Below are 23,688 nucleotides of genomic sequence, written 5' to 3' on the forward strand. Positions count from 1 at the left end.
CATTCAATCAGGCCTGTTATATTTCGATCCTCTCAGATCGTTCAGCACGACTTTTATGTCTTGTTATTGGTACTGTTTAGTTTCTATGATTGACCATTTCGGTCTGGGTTGTTCCAATACTCCCGCTTTCATAGCTTTGGGTATTGTATAATCACCCCATAGATATGGTACCTGCTTTTTAATTTTGTCTTTTGGCAGTTCCTGTGATATGCAGGCTACATAACCTCAGATCCCCTTTCTAAATTCCAGTTTGTTTAGTTCTGCCCATTGTTTTCTCGTTTAGGGCAAACCCATTATTTTATCTGGGGACCATACGCCATTTTTCATGGAATTACAAGCTTGTGTATCATTGAAGGTTCCATGTGCACCGCCGTATGAACACATCTGCGGGTGTCTCTAAATTGTTTTTTTTTTGTACCTTTAGCATGTGTAAATGTTGAGTTCTGCTCAACCCGGGGCTAGAGGGCGTGGACGGTAGCATGCATTTCCACTGCCGTCCATGAACAGGCTCAATCAAACCGAGCCTGCAACATTTTCGTTTTTGTCCAGTTGAGCGACCACTTTTTCTTTTCTACCAAGAAATGTGCAATTTCACCTTTCTAATACAATGACAAAAAACAACGTCAAGTTCCCTAAAGTTTTACTGCACGTTTCGGTATTACCAGAAAATTTGGCCGTAATGATCTTAATTGAATTTGAATACAATTTTCTTGCAATAACGATGTTATTTTTTGTAATAACGAAATATTTTCTCGTAAAAACGAGAAATGAGTCATAACGAGTAAAGATCTCATGTGATAAGGGTAATTTTCTTCTAATAAAATTGGTAGAATTACGAGATTAGAACGATTATTTTCTAATAACGATATAAAATACATATACATACATTTTAGAATGTCTTCACCTGGACCCGTCATTTATTAAATTATAATTACTTGATTTATACAAAACTGCAAACTCAGCACGAACAAAGCATGGACAACTATTAATACATACGTCATAATTCAAGTTAAATTTTACTTTTTGTAAAAGTACTTCAAATTATTCATAAATATGACAAAACGAGATATGTTCGAAACTTTCCTAAGAATCAGCACTGAATATCATTAGTGTTGAAAAAACTTTTAATTGCAATAATGTTTATATGCAATATAATTTAAACTCCATTTGACTTGGTATTTTTATTTAGCACAGATACACAAATCAATGAATTGTCTTTGCCTCAAAGAGGATAATATTAGAGACATTATATAATATCACAACAATCTTGATTTTTTCGTGAGGACCGTGTTTTAAGTCAGAGAAAAGCCTCAAACTATCCATTATGTGAAAGAATGGACAATCTCGGCGCGTTGCGCCTCGATTTGTCAATTCTTTCACATAATGGACAGTTTTCGGCTTTTCTCCTTTACATAATTATATATAAAGGTTTTAGTACAATCATATGAACACGTAAAAACTATGTGCTTTTCAAAAGTGGCTATTAAATTCCGTTTACAATACTATGGGCGTAATTGACAAAATACTACAAATTGCATAATTTATAACACCTAAAAAGATTCGAAAATATATGATGTGCATGAGATAGGAACAAAATGGAAATGAAAAGAACAATTGTAAAACATGTTGTAGCAAGTTGATCGTAAATGTCTGTTTCTCGCAAATATAAGTGCAGAAATCATGTGTTCTGTAAATGTGATTTCCCCATTGGTACATTAATAGTGCATCAAATAATGATTACATAAACACAGGGGTCCTTTGTGGCTTATAAAGGACATAATAAGCACTTATCTCATCTATTGCTTTTGTCGGCTTTTTATTAATATGTTTGCTATAGATGTATGATTTATAATTGCAGTTTTTTTGTTGAATGTAATGCCTATTTCAGAAACGTGTATGAAAAATCGTTAAAATGTATTTTTCAAAGACAAATTGTTACTTTTCTTTTACTCATTACAGTTTTTATGCCCCCGAAGGGAGGCATATAGTTTTTGAACCGTCTGTCCGTCTGTCCGCAATTTTCGTGTCCGGTCCTTATCTTTGTCATCCATGGATGGATTTTCAAATAACTTGGCATGAATGTGTACCACAGTAAGACGACGTGTCGCGCGCAAGACCCAGTTCCGTAGCTCAAAGGTCAAGGTACACTTAGACGTTAAAGGTCATTTTTCATGATAGTGCATTGATGGGCATGTCCGGTACATATCTTTGTCATTCATGCATGGATTTTAAAATTATTGGGCATGAATGTGTACCACAGTAAGACGAGGTGTCGCGCGCAAGACCCAGGTCCGTAGCTCAAACGTCAAGGTCACACTTAGACGTTAAAGGTCATATTTCATGATAGTGTAATGATGGGCATGTCCGGTCCATATCTTTGTCATTCATGCATGGATTTTAAAATAACTACGCATGAATGTGTGGCACAGTAAGACGACGTGACGCGCGCAAGACCCAGGTCCGTAGGTCAAAGGTCCTAAACTCTAACATCGGCCATAACTATTCATTCAAAGTGCCATCGGGGGCATGTGTCATCCTATGGAGACAGCTCTTGTTATTTAATGCAATGTTTAATTTAGAAACGTATATGAAAACGTTATTCTCATATTTACTTACTTAAAAAAAAGAATATTATTGTGGGAAGGTACTACACGTTATGGCTTTATTTGCTTTAACATTAATCGGACTATTATTTGGTGTTTTATGCGGATTTGTTGTCTTTGATACAATAACATTACAGGCTATGTATCCGTTTGAAAATTCTAAAACTTTAAGCAAAACAGTTATTTGTCAAATAAGTCCCTCTATATAAAAAGTAGATATTTATTTGATAATTATGATCTTTCTGAGAGAAAGACGAAGGATGAAGCAAAAAAAAATGAATGTTAATACGGTAATTACAGGAATTAATTAAATAATTATAGTTTTGTGGAATACTGAACGCCTATTATCTCCAAATATGACATTTACTGAGAATACATTAATTTGTTTTTTATTCAGATTGTACGGAGATTGTTGTAACCAATTTCCTGGAGCTTATAAATAAATTCAGCCCCATTGCAATGTTACATTTTCATCTCCTGATTTTCCATTGTCAATTCAAAAACTTCTTACTATGATATATTAGCCTTTTCGGATTGTGTCTGTTTCTCTATCAACAATTTAACATAATATTGAACAGCGTTTTTTTTTGATTTCAGGGCACAGTACTGAATTGTTTCTTAATAGGTAAGAACTCAACTTTTTTTACCTGATATATAAAGTCTTTAATCCTACATAGTTTCATTCTATATTGACGTAATTGTAATGTTGCATGCATTTTTTTTCATTTTGTAAAGCACTTTATCATTTTGATGGTAGTATGTATTTGCTCAAGATTTTTTGTTCTGCCGACATTTTCCAGCTACAACAGTTTTATCTATGTTTCACTTTTACTGCGAACTTTCATAAATGTGATGTATGGGGTAATATAATGATTAACTTATCGCGTGAGCTGTCATAAACTGGTATTCCAAAACAGATATATCTCACACCGTAAATCTACTTAGCATGGAAAATGCAGAAATTGAGCCGATGTAAATGCTATCTATCTACTAAATCATGCAACGCAGCAGTTGCACAAGTAAAATCTAAAAGAAGATCATTTGGTGGTATAGAACGCGCAACAAAGCAAAATAAAAACAGCGGACTTGGTTTTGACTGAATCTGTTCATGAGATGCAATAGCATTTGCAATAACATTCGGCTTAAGTAGAACTCTATTGTATAGTTCCCACTGGGAATACGCTTAAAATGCATTGCGCGACTTCCGGTGCAGGTGTTGCGCATCAATATATACAAAATCGAGGTAGACGGGTTTTTGTTTTTGGAAATAATGACACATTCACGAGTGTTTTCGAAAAAAAGCAAAATGCTATTCGACATAAAAATGAATAAAGATTATAAGTTTGAAATACCAAATTATTACTTTAAGAATCAGGCCTGATATCACGAAAACTCTGCTGGCTCGAACTGTCAAAAAAGTATGGAATCATGAAAATGCAAATTTTCTAACTCTTGTGCCTTCTTTCTGGAAAAGTGACGCTTCTTATGATCAAACACGTGTAAAACAGTCATGAATATTACATACACTTGAATGAAATGTTGCTTTTGAGGGAAAGATTGGCTAAAAACAATCGGTAATGGTGTTGCGCCCCGGGAATGGAGTTGCGCGTATACATTAAATACATAATATAATCATATAATGTATACGCGCAACTCCATTCCCGGTGCGCAACCCAATTCCCGATGATTTTTTTGTCAATTATGTCCCCGTAAGCAGGATTTGAAGCAATTGATTTCGACATCCATTACTTCATAACAGTTGAGTTATCATAAAAAGCATCAGATGTCCTCAGATTAGGCATATGAGGTCAGAAACTGCCATTTTTGTTGATTTCATACTTTTTTCACGCTTCGTGCTGTTTTTGTGATAATAGAGCCGAATCATAAATTACGAACCAGATATTTTACATATATGATGCACCATCATATTTGAGACGAATAGCATTTTGCTTTTTTCGAGAAAAATTATTCTTGTCTCATACTAAGCAAAATCATAACTTCACATGCCTCAATTTCATCCTTTTTTACGCGCAACACCAAGCACCGGACGTCGCGCAACCCATTTTAAGCGTATTCCCAGCGGGAATTGGATTGCGCGTTTACCACCCGTGATTAAATGAACTCCATGTTCCCAGACTAGAAAATATAACAGCAATGGGTCCTTCTACACTCATTGCACGGCCCCTGAAGGCAATCCTTTTAAACACTTTGCATAAGTCATACCAACATTGACTCGCCTTTAATAGTACATTAGTATAGTGAATACCGTGTCAGCTCACACGGCATTACATGCAGTACATTAAATGTATGCACAGCGTTGTGAATAGCTCATTTTTTTCTGTTTAAAAATATCTGTTATAATTGCAATATTACTTAATTAGTTTTTCTGAATATGACTTTTGTAATATATTGAAGTTGTCCTAATGACAAATTGGAAGCAATTTTTAAAATGAGCATCGTTTACTTTACGGTATGCCGTACATGTGAGGATATTTTCTATTTTTATACCCTTTACTAGTTTTAAAGGTACACTCATATGACAAAAGAGTGATTATGTTTATCAAATTAAATGCAGAATGTTCCGTTAAATACTTTGGGGGGTTTTTATGTCTAAAACCTATATTTTATACATACCTTTGTATGCTCAGACTTGAGCGTTCAACTTTTTGCTATTACACCAGCCTCTGGCTTGAGATGTATTTTCCTTTTGGATACTTCATGCTTCTGATATACTCTGAAACCTGTGAATTTGAGTCATAAAAGATAAAGTTAACATAAAAGCAAAACTTGGGTATGTTTAAACTGACCTCCTTTTCAACAAGCTACCATTTTGTTTTTAGGAATATAGTTACAAATTGCCAGTTTGCAGTTACTACACACATACTTGCTTTTAACTGCAAATTAATTGTTTCTACAGTATCATGACAATCACAGATATCTAGCATCTCTTTCAATACACTGTTATCACACTAGACATTTATTAAACGTGCCAATTCTACGCGGAATAATATTGTTAACGTTACACAATATTATATATGATTAAGTTCCACATGCCATGTACTTTTTCGGGTCTACATCGTCGTCTCATTACCCATTTCCTGTTTGACAAGTTTTGAAGCTGATCAAGAACAATTTTGAGAATTGTATCAGCTTCATCAGCAGTGTCCTCTTATCCAACTGAAGACCTGTTCATATCACATTATCTTGTCGAGATTCTTCCAGCAAGCATAATTATGTTTGGGTGTCTTATTGAGGTTTCTATTATTTTCTTTCTTTAATGATATGTTAGAGACCGTTTCAAGAACGTATTCAAATATTTGCATCTTAGAATCCTTTTTAGAAATTATGTGCTCAGGAGATGGTAAATTTTCTTGCCAATCAGTTGCAATTATTTGCTAATCTACTGTCTGTTGTGCGCTTAATCATTTACATTGTCTTAAAGTTTACAGGAACATTACACAAATAGGGCTTCATGAGTTCAAATAAAGTTTTTTATTTGTAGACAGTGTCGAAACAAGGCTGGCCCAGAATAAATCCATTTTGCAATTACGCTGATTGCGTGCAGAAGCTACATTTACGTTAGACATTTTGACATGAACGAACTGTGGGATGTTTTATAGCCAGTTTGAATATAGAAACGTTTCAAGCCAGACTTTAGAATAGACTGATTTTAAATAACGAATTTATAATGGTTTATATCATACTGTTTCTTGGAGCTGATCTATTAAATGGCAAGTCCCGCCTAACAGGAGAAACACAGGATTCTCAGTTATATAATATGACTACTTGCTTATCGTAATCAGAATTCATAAATGTACAAAAGTTTATATTTGAGATTTGGATCTATGTGCAGCTTTGTCAAATTAAAATGAATTACTTTGTTTAAAAGAGTTAATTGTACAAGCAAGTGGCATAATACAAAACATATAAACTGGGGACTTTCCTAGTAATGTCGTAGTTTCTGGTCTTTTAGGATCTTTAAGGATATTAAATGTATAATAGACTTCCATATTTAATGCACATTCCTTTAATAATAACGATAGATCATAGAGAGTTTATGATTACAGTATTTTTATTTCAAACGGTCTCACATGACCATTACTCTAGAGTGTTCTATGACTTTCCACGTAAGCAGATTAATGAATGATTGTACCAGTTGTTTTTGCTTAAAACATCTCAGACACAATACTTTTAAGATAGGAAATATTCACACTTACATTCAGACAGAATCCATCCGTGTACAGTGACACGGCAGAAGAGGCATCATTAATAATAACGATATGTCCGGAAGTGGAAATAGATGATGCATCATTAGGACAATCACGTGCAATATCAACTTTGCATCCGTCGTTATTCCTCGAAGGAATCGGTTTGTTGACACACTGGAAGATGAACGATGAGGCATAATAGAAGTGTCATTTGTCATATTCTTCCAGAAATACCTTGCTTAGCTTAAAGTAGTGTCCTGCTGAAAAAACGCTAGTCTTTCCGTTATTTTATGAATTTCCGCCTGATTATAATTGTAATTTTCGTTTTTAAACTTGTCTTTTTTTTCATTTCATTTCTTAGGTCCTTCTCTTTATGGAATATACAAGATCGGCGGAATGGGAGAAACAACGTTTGAAATAAACTTTGTACAGTGTCTGGTATTCAGTGCAGTTATTGTTGCGGTTGATCCTGTGGCGGTAGGCTCTGTTAATTCGTTTGTCTATTGGACTTTACGCTCAAAAGAAAACACTCAGACGTGTTTAAGTTAAACATAGGAATATAGACCCCAGTTACACACGTTTCAGCTTCTACCGATTACGCGAGCTCAGTGGCTTAAACGCAAGAAAATTCGAACCAGATGAGTGTGTAGATATATATGAACTCTAGTCACTAGGCCACATGTTTATGACAGTTTGTAAATCTGTTTTATCTACTACGCTCACAAGAGTGTACAAATACATACTAGCTTGAAAATGTAAATTCTATGTTGTATTTAACGAAATTCATGATAATTTCTGAATAAATAGATATATTCTACCGGCAAAGTGATTATGTCAATAATAGTGGTAGTTTCAATGTGATAAAAGGCACACAATATATAAAGTGTGATGTTTTCAGCAATGAGGAAATAGTTTCAAGGAAAATCGAGTATAGTATTAATTTTTGCATTTTGTATATTAAACAGGTTCTGGCGATATTCCAAGAAATAGGTGTAAACAATACGTTATACTTCCTAGTATTTGGTGAATCGTTATTTAATGGTAAGCTATTAATTCCTTGTAAATAAACGAACCTCATTTCAACTTCCTGTAGGTCATAAATGCCCCGGGTTTTTGTTCATCTAGTCATGTACAATAAAAATAAACAGTTACACTTATTTGTTAAATAAAAAGAAATTTTTAGCTTCTGTTTGTAGTTTGTGGCGGTTTTTGAAAGTTAAATACTTTTTTGAAGATTAAAACGCCATCGACATAGCCGTATTGGTTAGTATATCTAAAAATCGGGAATTTTTCAGTTTTGTGAGTTTCTTTTAACCAAGAGTTGTAAATGTTTTGCGCTTATCTGTTAGGATTGACGAACTGCAACCTCTTTGTATCGAGAAAGCATCCCACGATGCAATCAATGTACGCCTAATGGAATAGACATAGACATAATGAAATTTAAGCGACTGAATTAGGAAAATGGAGATTGGAAAATCTCATTCATCATACAACGATATTTTTTCTGTCTCATTCGTTTTATTGTGTATTTATATTTTATATCTAATAAGTCTGTTCTCTAACTCGTGTCCAGCAGTTATATTATCAAACACGCTAAACCGGCCCATTCGTCTTAAACGCAACATGTAGAGATAGTACCTAAGTTTTTCAAATCATAGGTTTGAAGTTAAAAAGCTTTGAAATGAAGACAAATGTCCATATAATTCTCAAAAACAGAAATATAGACAATATTTCAACCAGAATTGCGGAGTTATGAGCATTTAATATTTTCATGATTACGAAAATTTTGTGATCAAGGACATGTAACTCTTCTTGAACATGGAGAGCATAAACATCAAAGGGACATAATATAGTCAATATTTTCTAATTGGGTGCATTTGATTTAACATTCAACTTTGATCTGGATTGCTAAATACTGATCCATGGTACTGTATGCTAAAAATTTAGAACATCTGGAACAGTCTATTAACAGAAAAACTATGCTTTAGCAGAATCTAAATAGTTAAGCTCTAACTGGGACTCGAACCCAGGACCTCTCACACCTAAGACAGACACTCTACCACTTCCCTATAACAGCAGTAGCTAATAGCTATGCAGTTTAATTGCTGGATTACATTGCGTGAACTGGAACAATAATCGGTGAACTCCGGATTATCGGCGTATTCGCTTTGTTACCTAACGGCCTTTTTTTTGTAAAGAAAAAATATAATCTAATGCTGCCAACGTCATAATTGGTCAAATCTGCCCAAATTTCTCTGACGTGTTGTTCAGAGTATGAACTTACTAACTGGCAGTACCAGTGAAATATTACTTACACTGAATATTATATATTTGCCCTTTTTGCAGCTGCCGAACGGCAAAGACGATAAGATTTGACCAAATATAAGTAATTATTTTACCAGTTTTGAGAGAATTTCAATTAATGGTAAATTACAGTTACAAACTAAATACCTTTCTGCAACACATGGAGTCATTAGCATTCACTGTCAATCAGTATTATGACTAAGATCGACTGTCATTCATTCATTTCAAAGTTTCATAGACAGAGTCCGTTGTTTACATTTTTATCGTAACCGGTGCACTTTTAAAAATCACTTTAGTTTGAAAAATCAAAGTATGCGAAGAGCTATGGTACGGTCTCTACAACATGTTTGGAAAATTCGCTATATATTCACTTGAAGTGTCCAGAAACCTGCCTATATTTTAAAGTATAATTCGTCTTTTGTTTGTTGTTATGCAATGTTTTCTGGAATTTCCAAACATGAGACGTATATGTATGATCATAATCAGGAACGAACTGCATCATTTTCTATGCTGTTTCTCGATATTTATCTGTAAAATGCTATTTTGCCAAAGGCAGATTTTCTGTTTAGTTTAATCATTTTTCAGGTTAATGTGTCCATACATTTTGCCAATTAAATGTTTCTAAAAGGCAAACATTGTTTTCAAAGAAACTTTCCTTCAAATAATGTTATAGTATGCATGAAAGTAAAGTACAGATTTCCATATAGGGTTTGTTCCGTACCTTACATAAACGTAAGTGTTTGGGAATATTGTTACGATTCAATTCCATTTTTGTGTCTTTGATCTTAACTTTAAGACCAAGGTTATCTTTCCGTTATGTAATGCGTATTGGTCGCTTAAAATTGATTAATATTAAAGTAAATCTGTGAAAAAAAACTGTCAGTTTTATTTCGCGAGCAAGATACAAATTATTCATACGGTGTTCCGTAAGGGTCATTGTTCTTTCGTCCTTTAGTCATACACATTGGGAAGGAGAGAGTGCGCTAATACAAAGGCAACTGGGCAAACAACAATGACCCTAACAGAGCACCGTATTTTTATATGACAATTATGTGTATTCTTCATACCAATGCAACTCTTTCAGACGCTGTTACCGTTGTGCTTTATAACACGATGAAGACACTGAATCTTATGCCACATATTACAGCGGATCAGGTAAACAGTTGAGACAAGTTACACTTTCATACTAAAATGATTTCACAAAGTAATTAACTTATGACTAACATGATTCAGAAATTGGCATTTTAGTATGTGAACGTGATGGGGAGTAAGCTGTCATGCTCTGTTGAAGCAGTTATGTGACCGATATTTCGAGGAAATGTTAATTAAAATTGTAATACATTTACGTTGCAATTTTGTAGATTTCGCGGAGAAATTATGTTCTTACTTGTGCTTATTTAGGATTAATCTATTACTGTCTTTGCCATTTGAATATGCCAGTATAGCTTAATAAGACTTGCGTATTACATAATAACATGCCTATTGTTAGGTCGCGGTTAACAAGTGTATATTACTTTGAAAATAAAATACGTTTTATGGCATGTCTTATTTGAATCAATGGTAGGCGTAAAATGCAATGAGGTGTGTTTAGCCCTTTAGTGATCAAAGAGCGAAATCCATCTCAATACTAGAAATCACATTTGAAGAAAGGTTATAATGGCAGTCAAGCTGGTTGCTTTAATTAGTGCTAAAAGCATTGGCTCAAACATATAACTTTTGCGTGAAGCGATGTAGAATCTGTCCGAATATATCTTAAAAACGTCAACAATTACCATCAGCTGAAATGAACGAAACACCATATCAAAGAAGTTTATAGCCGGTTAACAAGAGAAATAATTTTTGTTACTGTGCGTAAAATTGTGCTTTAATACGTTCTCCCATTCTAAGATGCATAGTGGATTTTCGACTTCAGATAGATTATATTAAAATAGAACCTGTTTAAAGAAAATTATGTAACGAATCGGGGTCTGGTCAGACGAAAGCACAACAGAATAACAGTTAAATCAGCAGCATTTATTTAGTATTCCGAAGTGTTAAACTCTCCATTATACATTCAACCTTCAATACTTAACTTCCAACTTACAATCTGTAGATGTTACATCCTGAAATAATCGACCCCCCCCCCCCCCCCACACACACACACACCCCTTTATACTACGACTACCTGTCCAAAACCTTAATGTCTAATATTCCAAATTGCTAAATATTATGAAATAGTTTGCAACGAAACTATAGATAAGTTACTGTCACAGAAGTAAAGTAGTCAAGTGTAATGGGATGAATGAGATGGTTTTGTTTGTAAAATTCACACTCATAGATCATACGTCAGTGTCGACCGTTGCTTTCACTATGCTTCGAAAAATAATTGTCAAGTACAGTCACAATTTCACTCTTAACAAAACCACTTAGTAAACATTCCGAGGCATTTTATGGATTTTTGTTTTCTGCTTATTCATTTATCAAAACAACTAAAAGCTAAAAACTCAATTCACCTTATTCCATAAATCTATTGCTACCTGTCACTGTTACCATAAACTCTGACAGTTTTAAGGTATTTTCCTTGAGAACACCAGCCAAATAGGCTTCTTACCGTCTCCATGACGGTTCAGCAACAAGTATTTTGTTATTGTTTTGATTATACCTAAATGTCTATAAAATAAATGATTGTATGTTAATCAGCAAAAATGGGTATTTATCGTAATGAAAAATTGTCTTAAGAGACACAAACACATTTTCCGTTGCTTTGATACTCTTATTTATTGCAAATTATTAGATAATCGCGGCGTCTTGATGTCTTGAAAGCTTAACATCAAATGTTACATTTACTCTATCTGGAATCTCGATTAAAAATTGGGATGATTACGATTTACATTTTAATGTTATTAATTTATATGTTGGACACTGATACAATTATGCAATTTTGTGCATTGTTATATCTGTAGGCATAATTAATAATAGCCTCATAAATTACGAGACATAGTTATTAATTGTGCCCTGGTGTCATGTTACAAACTGGTTCTGTAAATAAAAAAGTCATAAGTCGAGTACGGTGGAGCATTTACAAACGATCGATATTTTGCTCTGCATTTGTATAAAATATGTTTACTTACATTAAAGGTGGTAATTAGATTCTAAAGGAATGAGCTAAATCGAACATTGTCTAAATTTTTATAGTGCTGTGGAATTATTCTCTAATAATTCATAGAAGCATGTACATATGTCATTAATTTCCATATTACTCTTGCTTGAAATATGCCGAAAGCATGGTACTCTTCAAATTCATCTAGGGATATGATGGCAATAACTTCTTATTTCTCTTTTTTTTTCTTTACATGTAAAAGTGTCTGATTGAAACTGAAATATTCTTTGATAAATCATATCTTTCCTGGTATTTCTGCTCACGTTTAATACCAGTTGTACCGTATTTATGCTACTCTAATGTGTTAGTGGCATTTCGTGACGAATATCATGAATATTGTTGCCTTAAGTATACTCAGTACCAAAAGAAAGTGTGCACTTTTTTAAGTTTAAAGGTCCATTACTAAGGGAAAGTGAGTTGGCAATTTTTTTCATAGCCAGTGCATAGACTTCTGCAAGACACTAAATAATGAAGATTGGCAGGTCAAAATTTACAGAAGGTCTTTGGAACTCAAAGAAATGTATGTGTTTTATGTTGAAATTTCAATGAATCGACAGAATGACCCCCCCCCCCCCAGATCTTTTTAACTTTCTTCATACTTCATAGAAAAATAATTGTACATATACTGCGATTTATTTCGAATTTCTACATAACAACTTTCATTTTCCAATAAAATGAAATAGTTTCTGTGCTTTTTAAAAGAAATTAAAATGTTCACTTTCCTTAGTATTGGACCTTTAAATATTTCAAAACATTCCCCGACGTTTTTGTTTCATTTTTTTTTTCATACACTAACTCTCAGGTATAACTCAAAATCTAAAATGCACACCAATTTGTTTACGAACTGATTTAAATTTTGGTACCAAACATTATAAGTTTTCGTGAAAATAACCGAGAAAAAATAACAGAAAACTAAGTGCACACTTTCTTTTGGAACTGAGTGTATGCGTTATAAACCACATCTTGATGCTATCAGACAAAAGTGAATCCTTACATGTTATGTGAACACCAGTCTCAACCCAAAGGCTATTAATGTTGTTTTCTTGCACACATTAAACTACTCACTATTTTCTTTATTCATTTGTCGAAATAAGCGTATGTGCCAAACAAAGCAAAAGTAAAGAAAATGTAACACGAAAGTAATGAAAAAGAAAATTCTTATAACAAAAAGCTAAATATTGATACATGTCATTACCTACTGAATTAAAAAAAAAGCTATTTAAAATTCCTTTGGCAGCATAAAATACTGCTAGATGAAATGATAGCAATCTGACGGTTGATAAAATATGACGTCCTGGGACACTTCATACTGATTTTATTCTTCAGAAATCTTAGACTCTTTGCTTAGATTTGTATTTTTGTTGATAGTTTTTTATGATCCAGAATTCTATAATTTGTAAATTGTTTGTGTTATCTGAAGTTGCTAGTTTATACCACTAAAGTAAATTCATAAGAAGATCCATTGAAAGCAAAGAATGCATTAAAATAAAGTAATAGAAGAATCAATTCTTCGAGTTTGATCATTAGTGTTAATGAAAAAGGCCAGATATAACCACACTGCGTACTGAATAAACAGATAAGTTTGTTTCACTGGATCTTGAGCACGTATCTGTATATTCAACATGGCCTACAAACGCAACAAAAACATTAGCCGAGGGGAAAAAGCAGTATAATGATAATGTATTTGAAAAATTGTCTTGCAGTAACGATAAATAACTTAAAATATGTATTCACGACAGAGGCGTTATAAAGTTTACTCGAGGTATTTAAAACGCTTCGTCTATGTAAGTATTTCGGAAAACAATATTTCAAAATATTTTCGTAAATATTAATTCTTATATTTATGAAATATCATATACATTATAAATAAGGATAGTAAAGGGGTCATTTTTCTGTGTTAAACGAAGCGTTACTACCACTGAATACCTCAAACTCAGATTATTTTTTTCTGATTTATAGAGATTCGATTGTCATTGTTAAAAGACAAATAAATTGACATTTTTTTCAAAGATAATATGTTTTTACATTTTAAAACGGCAACAGCCGTAATTAAAAAATTCTCATGGAGATTCCCGTCGAGTATAATTTCAGGGACTCTACAATACCGGTATACTACAATACTGAAATAACTGTTTGGTTTTTGAATTTGTCGTTTTACAGCATTTTTAGGAACGCCTATTTTTGAGACTATAACAGTCAGTACTGCTTTTATCAATAGTTCTTTGCTTAAATAAAGCTCGGAAAATACTGGAAAACAGTTGTTCATTGTGTATCAACTTAAACGTTTACATTTTGTAAATATAGGCTGTGATTTTCATGACATGAATAAAGCACGTGTTACATGTGCAAGGTGACATCGGTCACTCTTCATGTATTGCAAAGAAAATCACCATACTCGATCAGATTTAAAGAATAGTAATAAGTGAATATCAAAATATTTGGAATGAAATCATTTCCATATATGCACAGATATGTATAGATGGAACATAATGATTTGATTTTATCCCAGTATGTAATATTCCAATGGCAGTGAGTGAACGTTAAATTGTTCAACGATTTTTTGTCAGTATTTCTCCTGTAATGACATTTGTCATAATTATATTTGCAGATTTTGGTTGTCAGTAAAACTAAATTATCGAGTTTTCACTATATGATTTGCTTTTATGACCTGATGTGTTTATATAAATATATATTGCCTGTCAAGTTGAATTGTTTTGTTGTTGTTGTTGTTTTTCTAGTAAGTCAGCACGAGTATTCGTAACAATTTTATGAAAGCACATGAATTTCTAGTCAGTATCGTTATATTATATGTCGAAACAAATGGTAAGTCTTCTGTTAGATATGCGTTTTTCCTAAATAATTCTACAGATAAAGAAATTCTGAAAAAATCAATATAAGGTAAGTTTTATTTTCGTTACAGGTGATTATAGGAGTGGTACAGTTTTTTGTTGTAAGTATTGGAGGATTAATCGTCGGCGTTATTTGGGGAGCTATCACCGCTGTACTCACAAAATACACAGAGCATTGTAGAGGTAGGATTGAGCAGTATATTAGGGAACAATTACAGTATTGTGCGAGTGCATTTTCGAATACGTAGTATTGTATTTAAACACTTACAGGATATTTTGCAAACACAACAAAAATTAATTTTGATGATAACGACAAATTATTTAAATTAACGTTACTCTGACCTCTGTCGGAGACCAGACAGATGTGTATATTACGAACATTACTGTATATATTTGCAGTACGGCTTCTATACATTTATAATATGTTCTATAAGTACACTTAGCCATTTTGTTTTTAAAAAAGGACAATAATTTGAATGCACATTTTCACAGCTAAATAAGTTTTTGTGGAAGAATTAGTGATGCTGATATTTAAAAAACAAATTATGAATAAGTCGACCATCCTGATTGATATCTAAGTGAAGTTTTATCTTGTGTCGTTTCTTTAAACTTCATTATATTCTCTGTTTTTTTTAATTTTTTAATAGTTGTTCATTTAACTTTTAGCCTGCTAAGTTTCTAAAATGGACTGGTCCAACATTCATTTTGGACAGTACCATTTATTATTTGAAGGGCTGTTCACTGAAAATTTACTGACTGAATAGCGAACAGTGCAGACCCTGATCAGACGGCACGGATGTGCAGGCTGATCTTGGTCTGCACTGGTCGCAAAGGCAAAATAATTTGACGCCAGCAGGCTAAAAGTTAAGATCATTACCTGCTTATTATTTTCTTTCAGTTGTTGAACCTTTAGCAGTATTTGTATTAGCATACATATCGTATCTTATGGCAGAGATGTTCCATTTTTCTGGAATCATCAGGTCAGTTACAATGTTAACTTTCTTTTCACAATTAAGTTAACAACTGTTCAACTGTTCAGTTAAAACTTGGTATCTCGAATTCCAATAGTTGAGCTTTTTACTTCCCGATAACTGAAATTCGACATAAAATGATATTATGTGCACGTTTTTTTTTTCGTGACGGGACTAAAACCTGTCTTCGAGATAGCCGGAATTTTGAGATGAGCGAGTTCGAGATATCGAGTTTCAACTGTGTTTAATTATTTATAAATAATTAAAACTTCATCTTGCGTACAACTGAATTGTGCACAGTAAAATATTTAATTTTGATTCGTTTTTACATTATTATTGCTTTTTCCATTTTACGGAATATTTAGGTCAGGCAGCTAATACTCTTAAGGTGTTTAATGATTTTTTTAAGTGCTTAAATTATTCATGAACATATTTCATCTGGCGTAACTATAATTATTTTTAAATTTGATATTAGCTTAATAGCTTTATTTATTTTTTTAGTTCCGTTAATTTTAGGACTAGATTGTCTCATTTTTATACGATTACTGAATTTGATACAACATTCAACATTCGGGGGACACTGTTTTGCAAATAAAATGCAAAACGTAAGTTGTCTCAGTTACAGTTTCACACGAAAACAAGAAAGCTTCCCCACGAGTTTACTTAATATACACATACATCTCATTTTCATCTCGAATCTATTTTGAAAAGGCTGGACATATATAACAAAAATAATCATAAATTGACACAGAATTTGTATTTAAATTTATTAGATAAAATTTAATTTGATCAGTATCAGATTTCCTAGACTATTGAATTCCGAGCATATTCTATTAGTTAATCGGCGTTTGTTCCACAAACAAGACTTTTAGATTACTCCCAACACCTCTCAGATCCATATCTTAACTGTTTTACAATGCGGACTATAATTCTAATTTTGTATATCAATACTATATTTAAAGTAAATGTGAATATATATATATATATATATATATATATATATATATATATATATATATATATATATATATATATATATATATATATATATATATATATATATATCTATTTACATACTTTTTCACGTTGCTTAATTCATTTAGCCATGTTACGTGTTTGTAGCGTAACAGGCTGTGACTTGACCTAAAGTACATGCTTAGTTTGGGTCATTTACGTGTTTGTCAACATAATATGCTGCCTTCTGACTCAAACAAATATTAAATATTAAACTAAATTTTAGTTTTGGCCATGTACGTGTTTTCGACAGAATAGACTGTGTTTGGACCCAAGAACATTTTTGGATTTAATCGTCAGTATTTAGACTGTGGTCTGATTCAAGCACATATTATTTAGGAACTGTTTCAGTTTGTATTGGTTTGTTAGCATAATAGTCTGTGGCTTGACCTGGGTAAATATTGAATTTCAGTCATATATCTGTTTTAGCATTATAGTCTATAGCCTGACCCAAGTAAATATTTTGTTTCATTGATGTACGTTGTTTTCACCTGACCCAGGTAAATATTAAGTTTGAGTCATGTACGTGTTTTTCAGCATTATAGCCTGTGTTCTGATCAAAGACATATCCTTTTTCAATCATGTACGCTTTTTCAGCATTATTGGGTGTGGCCTGACCCAAGCACAATATGCATTCCACAATATATCTAGGAAATCACACACAACGGTGAAATACTTCAGTAAAATGATGAGGTAAGAAAATGTTGAATATAATATTCTTTTTGAGACTTTATGTATTCATCATGAAATAGACAGTAAGAAATATCAAACTGAAGAGGATATTTATTCGTTTCAGTGTAGTATCGAAATATCTTTTACCGCTGAACACTAGATGCATTAATTTCACTAGAGGTATTTCTGCGACTTAAATGTAAGATTTGGTTTTCAGGAGTGATATATATTTTGATCTTACATGTAAAAACAACAGTCTGTTTGATAATATTAATTATGAAATATCTAAAATAAATAATCAAAATGAATATCAACTGAACTTGTGTATTTACAATTAATTACATTCATACTTTCAATATGTTCAAAATGTTATTAACATGGTCTAAGAACTAATATTTAGTTCCGGAAACTTGTAAGTCTAACTAAGTAGGTCAAAGATGACTTTCGGTGTATATGTTCTTTTGTACTGACAAAACTTGCCAATAAGTATATAAAATGACATCTTCCCATGTTTCGTTTGCTTCGTTGTATTCAAAGTTAGTTAAAACATGCATTCGTTTTTTTTTTAAGGCATTGCTCTCAAGTTGTGGAGCAATTAAGTTCTCCACAACTGTATTTTGTACAAGTGTCCTTTGATTTATACGTTTGTTATCGACATACGTTTGAAGATTCAAATTACCTCAAGGGAATAAGTAATTACACAGAAACTGGCGGGTGTCATTAATTAACCCTTACCCCGCTAAATTTCTAAAATGGACCACTTATTATTCAAAGGGGTGTTCACTGAAAATTGACTGAATAGCGACCAGTGCAGACCATGTGCAGGCTGATCTTGGTCTGCACTGGTCGCAAAGGCAGAACCACTTGCCGCCAGCAGGCTTAAGGTTAAAGCCAGTTTTCTGTTTAAATTTGTTACTTTTAACGTCATATATACATTTTATAGCATATACTGATTAAATCTTGAATCAAGTACATTTTAAAACACAATTATTACACAATCAATATCTTAATATCGTTAAAGCTTTTAATTTTGAATATCTTGAATCTTTAATATCTTTTATCTTGTATCTAATACTAAACTAAGTATTTTAAAACCAATCAATATTTTTACCCTGAAGTTATTAGTATCAGTAACTGATTTGTTTTCCTGATAGAAATATATACCGGAAAAATCAATGTTGTTTATCTTAAAACAAGCTTTCACGATAAAATTGTCCTTTGATCTAAAAGTTCACTCCTAATTGAATTGCCTTTAAGAGAATATACCTTACAGAAAAAAAAACAATTTGCTAAATTGATATTACGTTTGAAAATATTATAAATCATAAATGGATGTTTTTTTTATTAAAACTTTGAGTTTTGATAAGTACAAATAATTGTCTTGTGTTTTATAGCAAATATTTACTGCGAGAATAACACAGTAGGGAGTTTTTCTTCTTTTAAGCTACACATGTGTTTTTTACAGAAAAAAATGACTAAACAAAACAGAATCACTTGCTTCCTAAACATTCTTTTTGCAAATTATAAACAATTAACATTTATTTTTAAATTTAGAAAACGTTTGCAATTAACACGAAGGCGTGCCCTTTAACATATCAATGCGAAATTAATGTTAATCTTATTTATTTTTGTTCATTCAAATTATTAAGCTTCTTTTTACTATATAATGTCTGAAGTATTTTCGGTCTTCTGTAGTTGTATAGCGTTAACGTCGTACCATTTTATATATTTTATTGGGTTTTCTGTTGTTAACCTTTTACTTCACTTTTGATATTAATAGATTTAAGATCCGTTTGAAAATATACAAACTATGTGATTGTATTATCGGCGTCATATTATTATCATTATCAAAATACATTTTTTGTTAAATTCTTTACATTCCTTGTGTAGGCCTTAATTCGATTTCTAATTAAGTTTCCTCAAATAGAATATTTTAGATGTGTTATGCTCTGCTAGATTTTTTTAGCTTGATAACAAACATCAGTGCCCTTGATTTTAGTGCCACTTCAGATTGTGTGATATTCATGTTCCTTGGAATATCCTTGTTCAAGAAAGACGTCTTAACTCCGGAGCACTGGGACGTCGGCTTTATAGCGTGGACATTGTTCTTTTGTCTGTTATACAGATTCTTAGGTATAATTGATTTTCTATCATTGATATTTGATATACATATTCTTAGGTATAATTGATTTTCTATCATTGATATTTGATATACAGATTCTTAGGTATAACTGATTTTCTATCATTGATATTTGATATACATGTAATAAAATCTGTACGAGAATCATGTGGAATAATTGCTATATTATGAAACAACGATATATGAAAATACGATAATGTTGTGCCTAATAAAATATCACATGATTGTGTAGACGCGATCATACGTTGCATGTCAATGACGTAATGCTTGTTTTCACTTTGACACATATAGTTGTTATATGTTTGGTCCTTTTTTATCATGGAGTCCATTCAATGTATTTGTAAAGAAAGAGTTCCGCTTGAGCCGAGACAAGAAATGGGTTTGCACCTTATTTTTACATCACATGCACAGAATTAGTTAAGCCGAGCCTGATATTATTTTCTTTGGCTGCGGTATATTTTTCCACATGATATTTTTATAAACTTTATTTTATTTACACATGCCGATCATGTGCCTTTAAACATATGAAATAAATGCTTGAGATGTACATGTACTAGTAGCATGCAAGTTTTTCTCGTGAAGAAGAAATATGCATATTATTAAAAAGATCATGAAGTTCTCCAGACCTAAAGACATATAATTATCATAATGAAAATACTCCCTGACTGTTATTATCAGAACAGAACAGAACAAAACAGAACAGAATTTTTATTCACCTGAACTCAAAGTTCCTCGTGATAAACACATTTACAAGCAAATAAAACATGGCATGAAAATACAAATGACATATACATTTATTACAGATTTTGACATTAAAGGTATATATATAAATATAATTATAAAAGCAAGATGATGAAAGAAAAAATCTCCGTCTAAACTGATATTTTGCAAGTAGATTAAAAAAATGTCTTTAGACGTTTTTCATATGCTATTCAGTATGATATGTTCAGTCAGAGTATGATAATGGTTTTTTTTTAACCTATGCACCGCACGACTTATCTCTAACTCATCTGCATTGTAAGTTTTGCTGGTAAGCGTATTCATACACCTGTTCTTCCAGCATTTTTCAGGGCGCGTGGCGCTTAGGCGCGAAGGTACCAAGTATAAGCTGAATATTATAATTAACTGTGTAGTATTTTTGTGTTATTCAAATGTTAATCCGTCCATCCAAATCCTGAAATATTTTATAGTTATGATTTGTTTATAATATGTTACTAGGTATAACTGTGCAAAAAATTACTTGCAGGTGTTTTTCTTCTGACATTTATCATCAATAGAGGAAAACGTATGAGGAAGATTGATATGGAGGAGCAGTTTATTATGGTACCTGATTAACTAATGCATCAATCAGTCAATTAATTAATTAATTAATTAATTAATTTTTATTTGTTTTCCTTTACGTATATATTTACGTGAGTGTATTTTATATTTTTGTCCGGGTTTTCAAAGAAAACTCCGGCTTGTAGATTAGGGCGGTTGGGCGGGCGGGCTGATGGATGGAATAATGAGATTCTTATTAACCTTTTTGTTCATTCATTTTTCTCAACAACTACTTATCCAAACTTCAAGAAACTTCATACATATGTTGGTCTTGATGAGTACATGACCCCTATTTATTTCGGGGTCACTGGGTCAAAGGACAAGGTCACAGGGACCTAAACATTGAAAATGGTTTCCGCTCAATATCTTAACAAGTATTTCACCTAGGACCTTGAAACTTCTTAGGTATGTTTGTCTTGATGTGTACATGACCGCTATTTATTTCGGGGTCACTGGGTCAAAGGACAAGGTCACAGGCACCTGAACATTGAAAATGATTTCCACTCAATATCTGGACAAGTATTTCACCTAGGACCTTGAAACTGCATACGTATGTTGGTCTTGATGTGTACATGACCCTCTATTGATTTTGGGGTGAAAGGTCAAGATCACAGGGATATATAAACATTGAAAATGGTGTTTTTCTTACTTTAATTTTTTTACACCAATTTATTTCTTTAATTTCATTTTCTACCTGTCCATTTCTTTTTTTTCCCTTTTTCCTTCAATAGGGAGTGCTTATTAATTTGGGGGTTATTTATTGTATGCCTTTATTAGAACTTTAACTCATTTTCACCTAATTGGAAAACCCGACCAAACCCCGACAGGCGTTAGCTGCTTGTTCAAATATAACATACTTTAAAAAAGATACCAAACGTAAAATTGAGACATGATACTTTTTACGTATTTTCAAATATATTTAAGGCCTACGGAGGTTTACGAGGCGCGGTGGCATTCTCGCTTATTGGTGTCTTAAGCAAAGACAATCTTCCAAAAGGCGTATTCCTCACAACGACATTGGTAGTCATATTTTTCACAGTCTTTGTACAGGTAAAACAATTTGTTTCTCTCTTAATACAAAAATATATGAAAATATAAGTTTAAAGTTACATTACATTAGTTGAAGTAACTGTTACAGAAAAAAAAATGATTGGATTTTCAGAAGTATTAGTTGTAATTGTATTCATTTTTAATACATCGTGTGCAAAAGTCTTATAAAAAGCGCGAACCGTTCATTTGTATCTTTCTCATGACTTGCCGTTTAACCAGACAAACAAATTGTTAAGGCCAGTATATCATACCTTATGATCTACTTAAGGTCCATTATGAAAACGCATGTTTAGTATTAAATAATTTACAAGTTCTTAGAGCTTTTAAATTATAGAATAAATGAAGGCTCAATTTTGGAAATTAATCGCGGTTTCAGACTCCACACATTGTATCACGCAAATAGTTTCAGTAACTAGATAAACATCACTAGAACTAAAATGCTTAGATTTAAACGTGTCTTTTATCTCTCAATTACATTATTAATATCAATTCAGTTTTACATACATGTATTTTTTCAAATTTGTACTCAGTGAAACGTCAAATCGTCCACAAACAGACTTTGAAGATGAAGCTGTAAAACACTGTAACTCAGGATGTATTAACACGTCCACCTGTCATTGTGTAGTATACCTGTATTAGAATGCGTTTTGATAAGTTCATATTTCGGAATAGAGTAGATCAGTAGATTGTGGTCCGTCTTTAATTTTCTCGAAGAGAATATGTCATCAATTATCATATTGATTTCTGTTGCGTTTTACAGGGTGGCCAATCCACCTGACTTTTTGATACCGTGGAACGGACGAACTGTGTAGATAACGTTCACACTTTCGCTGTTGGGCGAAGTGGTGAAGAAAAATACTGAGAACTTATTACATACGTTTTGTGCAGAGAAAAGCATTCATTTTTCTGTCTTCGACGCCCTTTATCTTATGAAAATCCATCAGGCAATCAGGAGAATACAGGCAAAATGAATCGGGACACAAAAGTCACGTGGGTTGGCCTCTGCGAATTTGTATTCAATAAAACCACGATAATATTTATCCACATGAATATTTTGCCAAAAATATCCTTGTACAGGTTTTAAATGCATTTGCATTTCAGTAAGGAATGTTAAAAATATCTAACATTTTGCAGGGTGTAATGAACTGATTTGATATTTTGACCTTAGGGTAGTACAATCAAACCACTTGTGAAACTTTTACGTGTAAAGATGGAAGACTCACAGAAATTGCAGCTGTATGAGGAAATAACAAGTCACGTGACTGATCATGTATTGGCAGGAATAGAAGAGATAACTGGTCAGAGGGGCGAACATTATTTCAGGGTACTTAAATACATTACTTCGCATTTGGCTCAGTTAATAGGGTTACTATAACAGTAGCACGATCTGTGATGCTGTATTCGGCTCGAGTGGATTT

At 32.6% G+C, this 23,688-nt stretch overlaps 1 protein-coding gene across 4 annotated transcripts in view; it reads left to right on the forward strand.

Moving 5' to 3' along the window:
• Positions 1-23,688, forward strand: part of LOC123554422 (Na(+)/H(+) exchanger beta-like) — a 133,787-nt gene that overhangs the window by 99,965 nt on the left and 10,134 nt on the right. For all 4 annotated transcript variants that reach the window (XM_045344562.2, XM_045344564.2, XM_053548101.1 and 1 more), the window contains 11 exons: positions 3,201-3,228; positions 7,173-7,288; positions 7,777-7,852; positions 10,200-10,270; positions 15,175-15,286; positions 16,002-16,083; positions 17,686-17,781; positions 19,760-19,893; positions 21,147-21,223; positions 22,145-22,270; positions 23,439-23,594. In XM_045344562.2, the coding sequence (XP_045200497.2) occupies positions 3,201-3,228; positions 7,173-7,288; positions 7,777-7,852; positions 10,200-10,270; positions 15,175-15,286; positions 16,002-16,083; positions 17,686-17,781; positions 19,760-19,893; positions 21,147-21,223; positions 22,145-22,270; positions 23,439-23,594 (1,074 nt within the window). The remainder of the gene's footprint in view (positions 1-3,200; positions 3,229-7,172; positions 7,289-7,776; positions 7,853-10,199; positions 10,271-15,174; positions 15,287-16,001; positions 16,084-17,685; positions 17,782-19,759; positions 19,894-21,146; positions 21,224-22,144; positions 22,271-23,438; positions 23,595-23,688) is intronic.

Source organism: Mercenaria mercenaria, chromosome 7 (assembly GCF_021730395.1).
Source record: "Mercenaria mercenaria strain notata chromosome 7, MADL_Memer_1, whole genome shotgun sequence".
Classification (NCBI taxonomy): domain Eukaryota; kingdom Metazoa; phylum Mollusca; class Bivalvia; order Venerida; family Veneridae; genus Mercenaria; species Mercenaria mercenaria.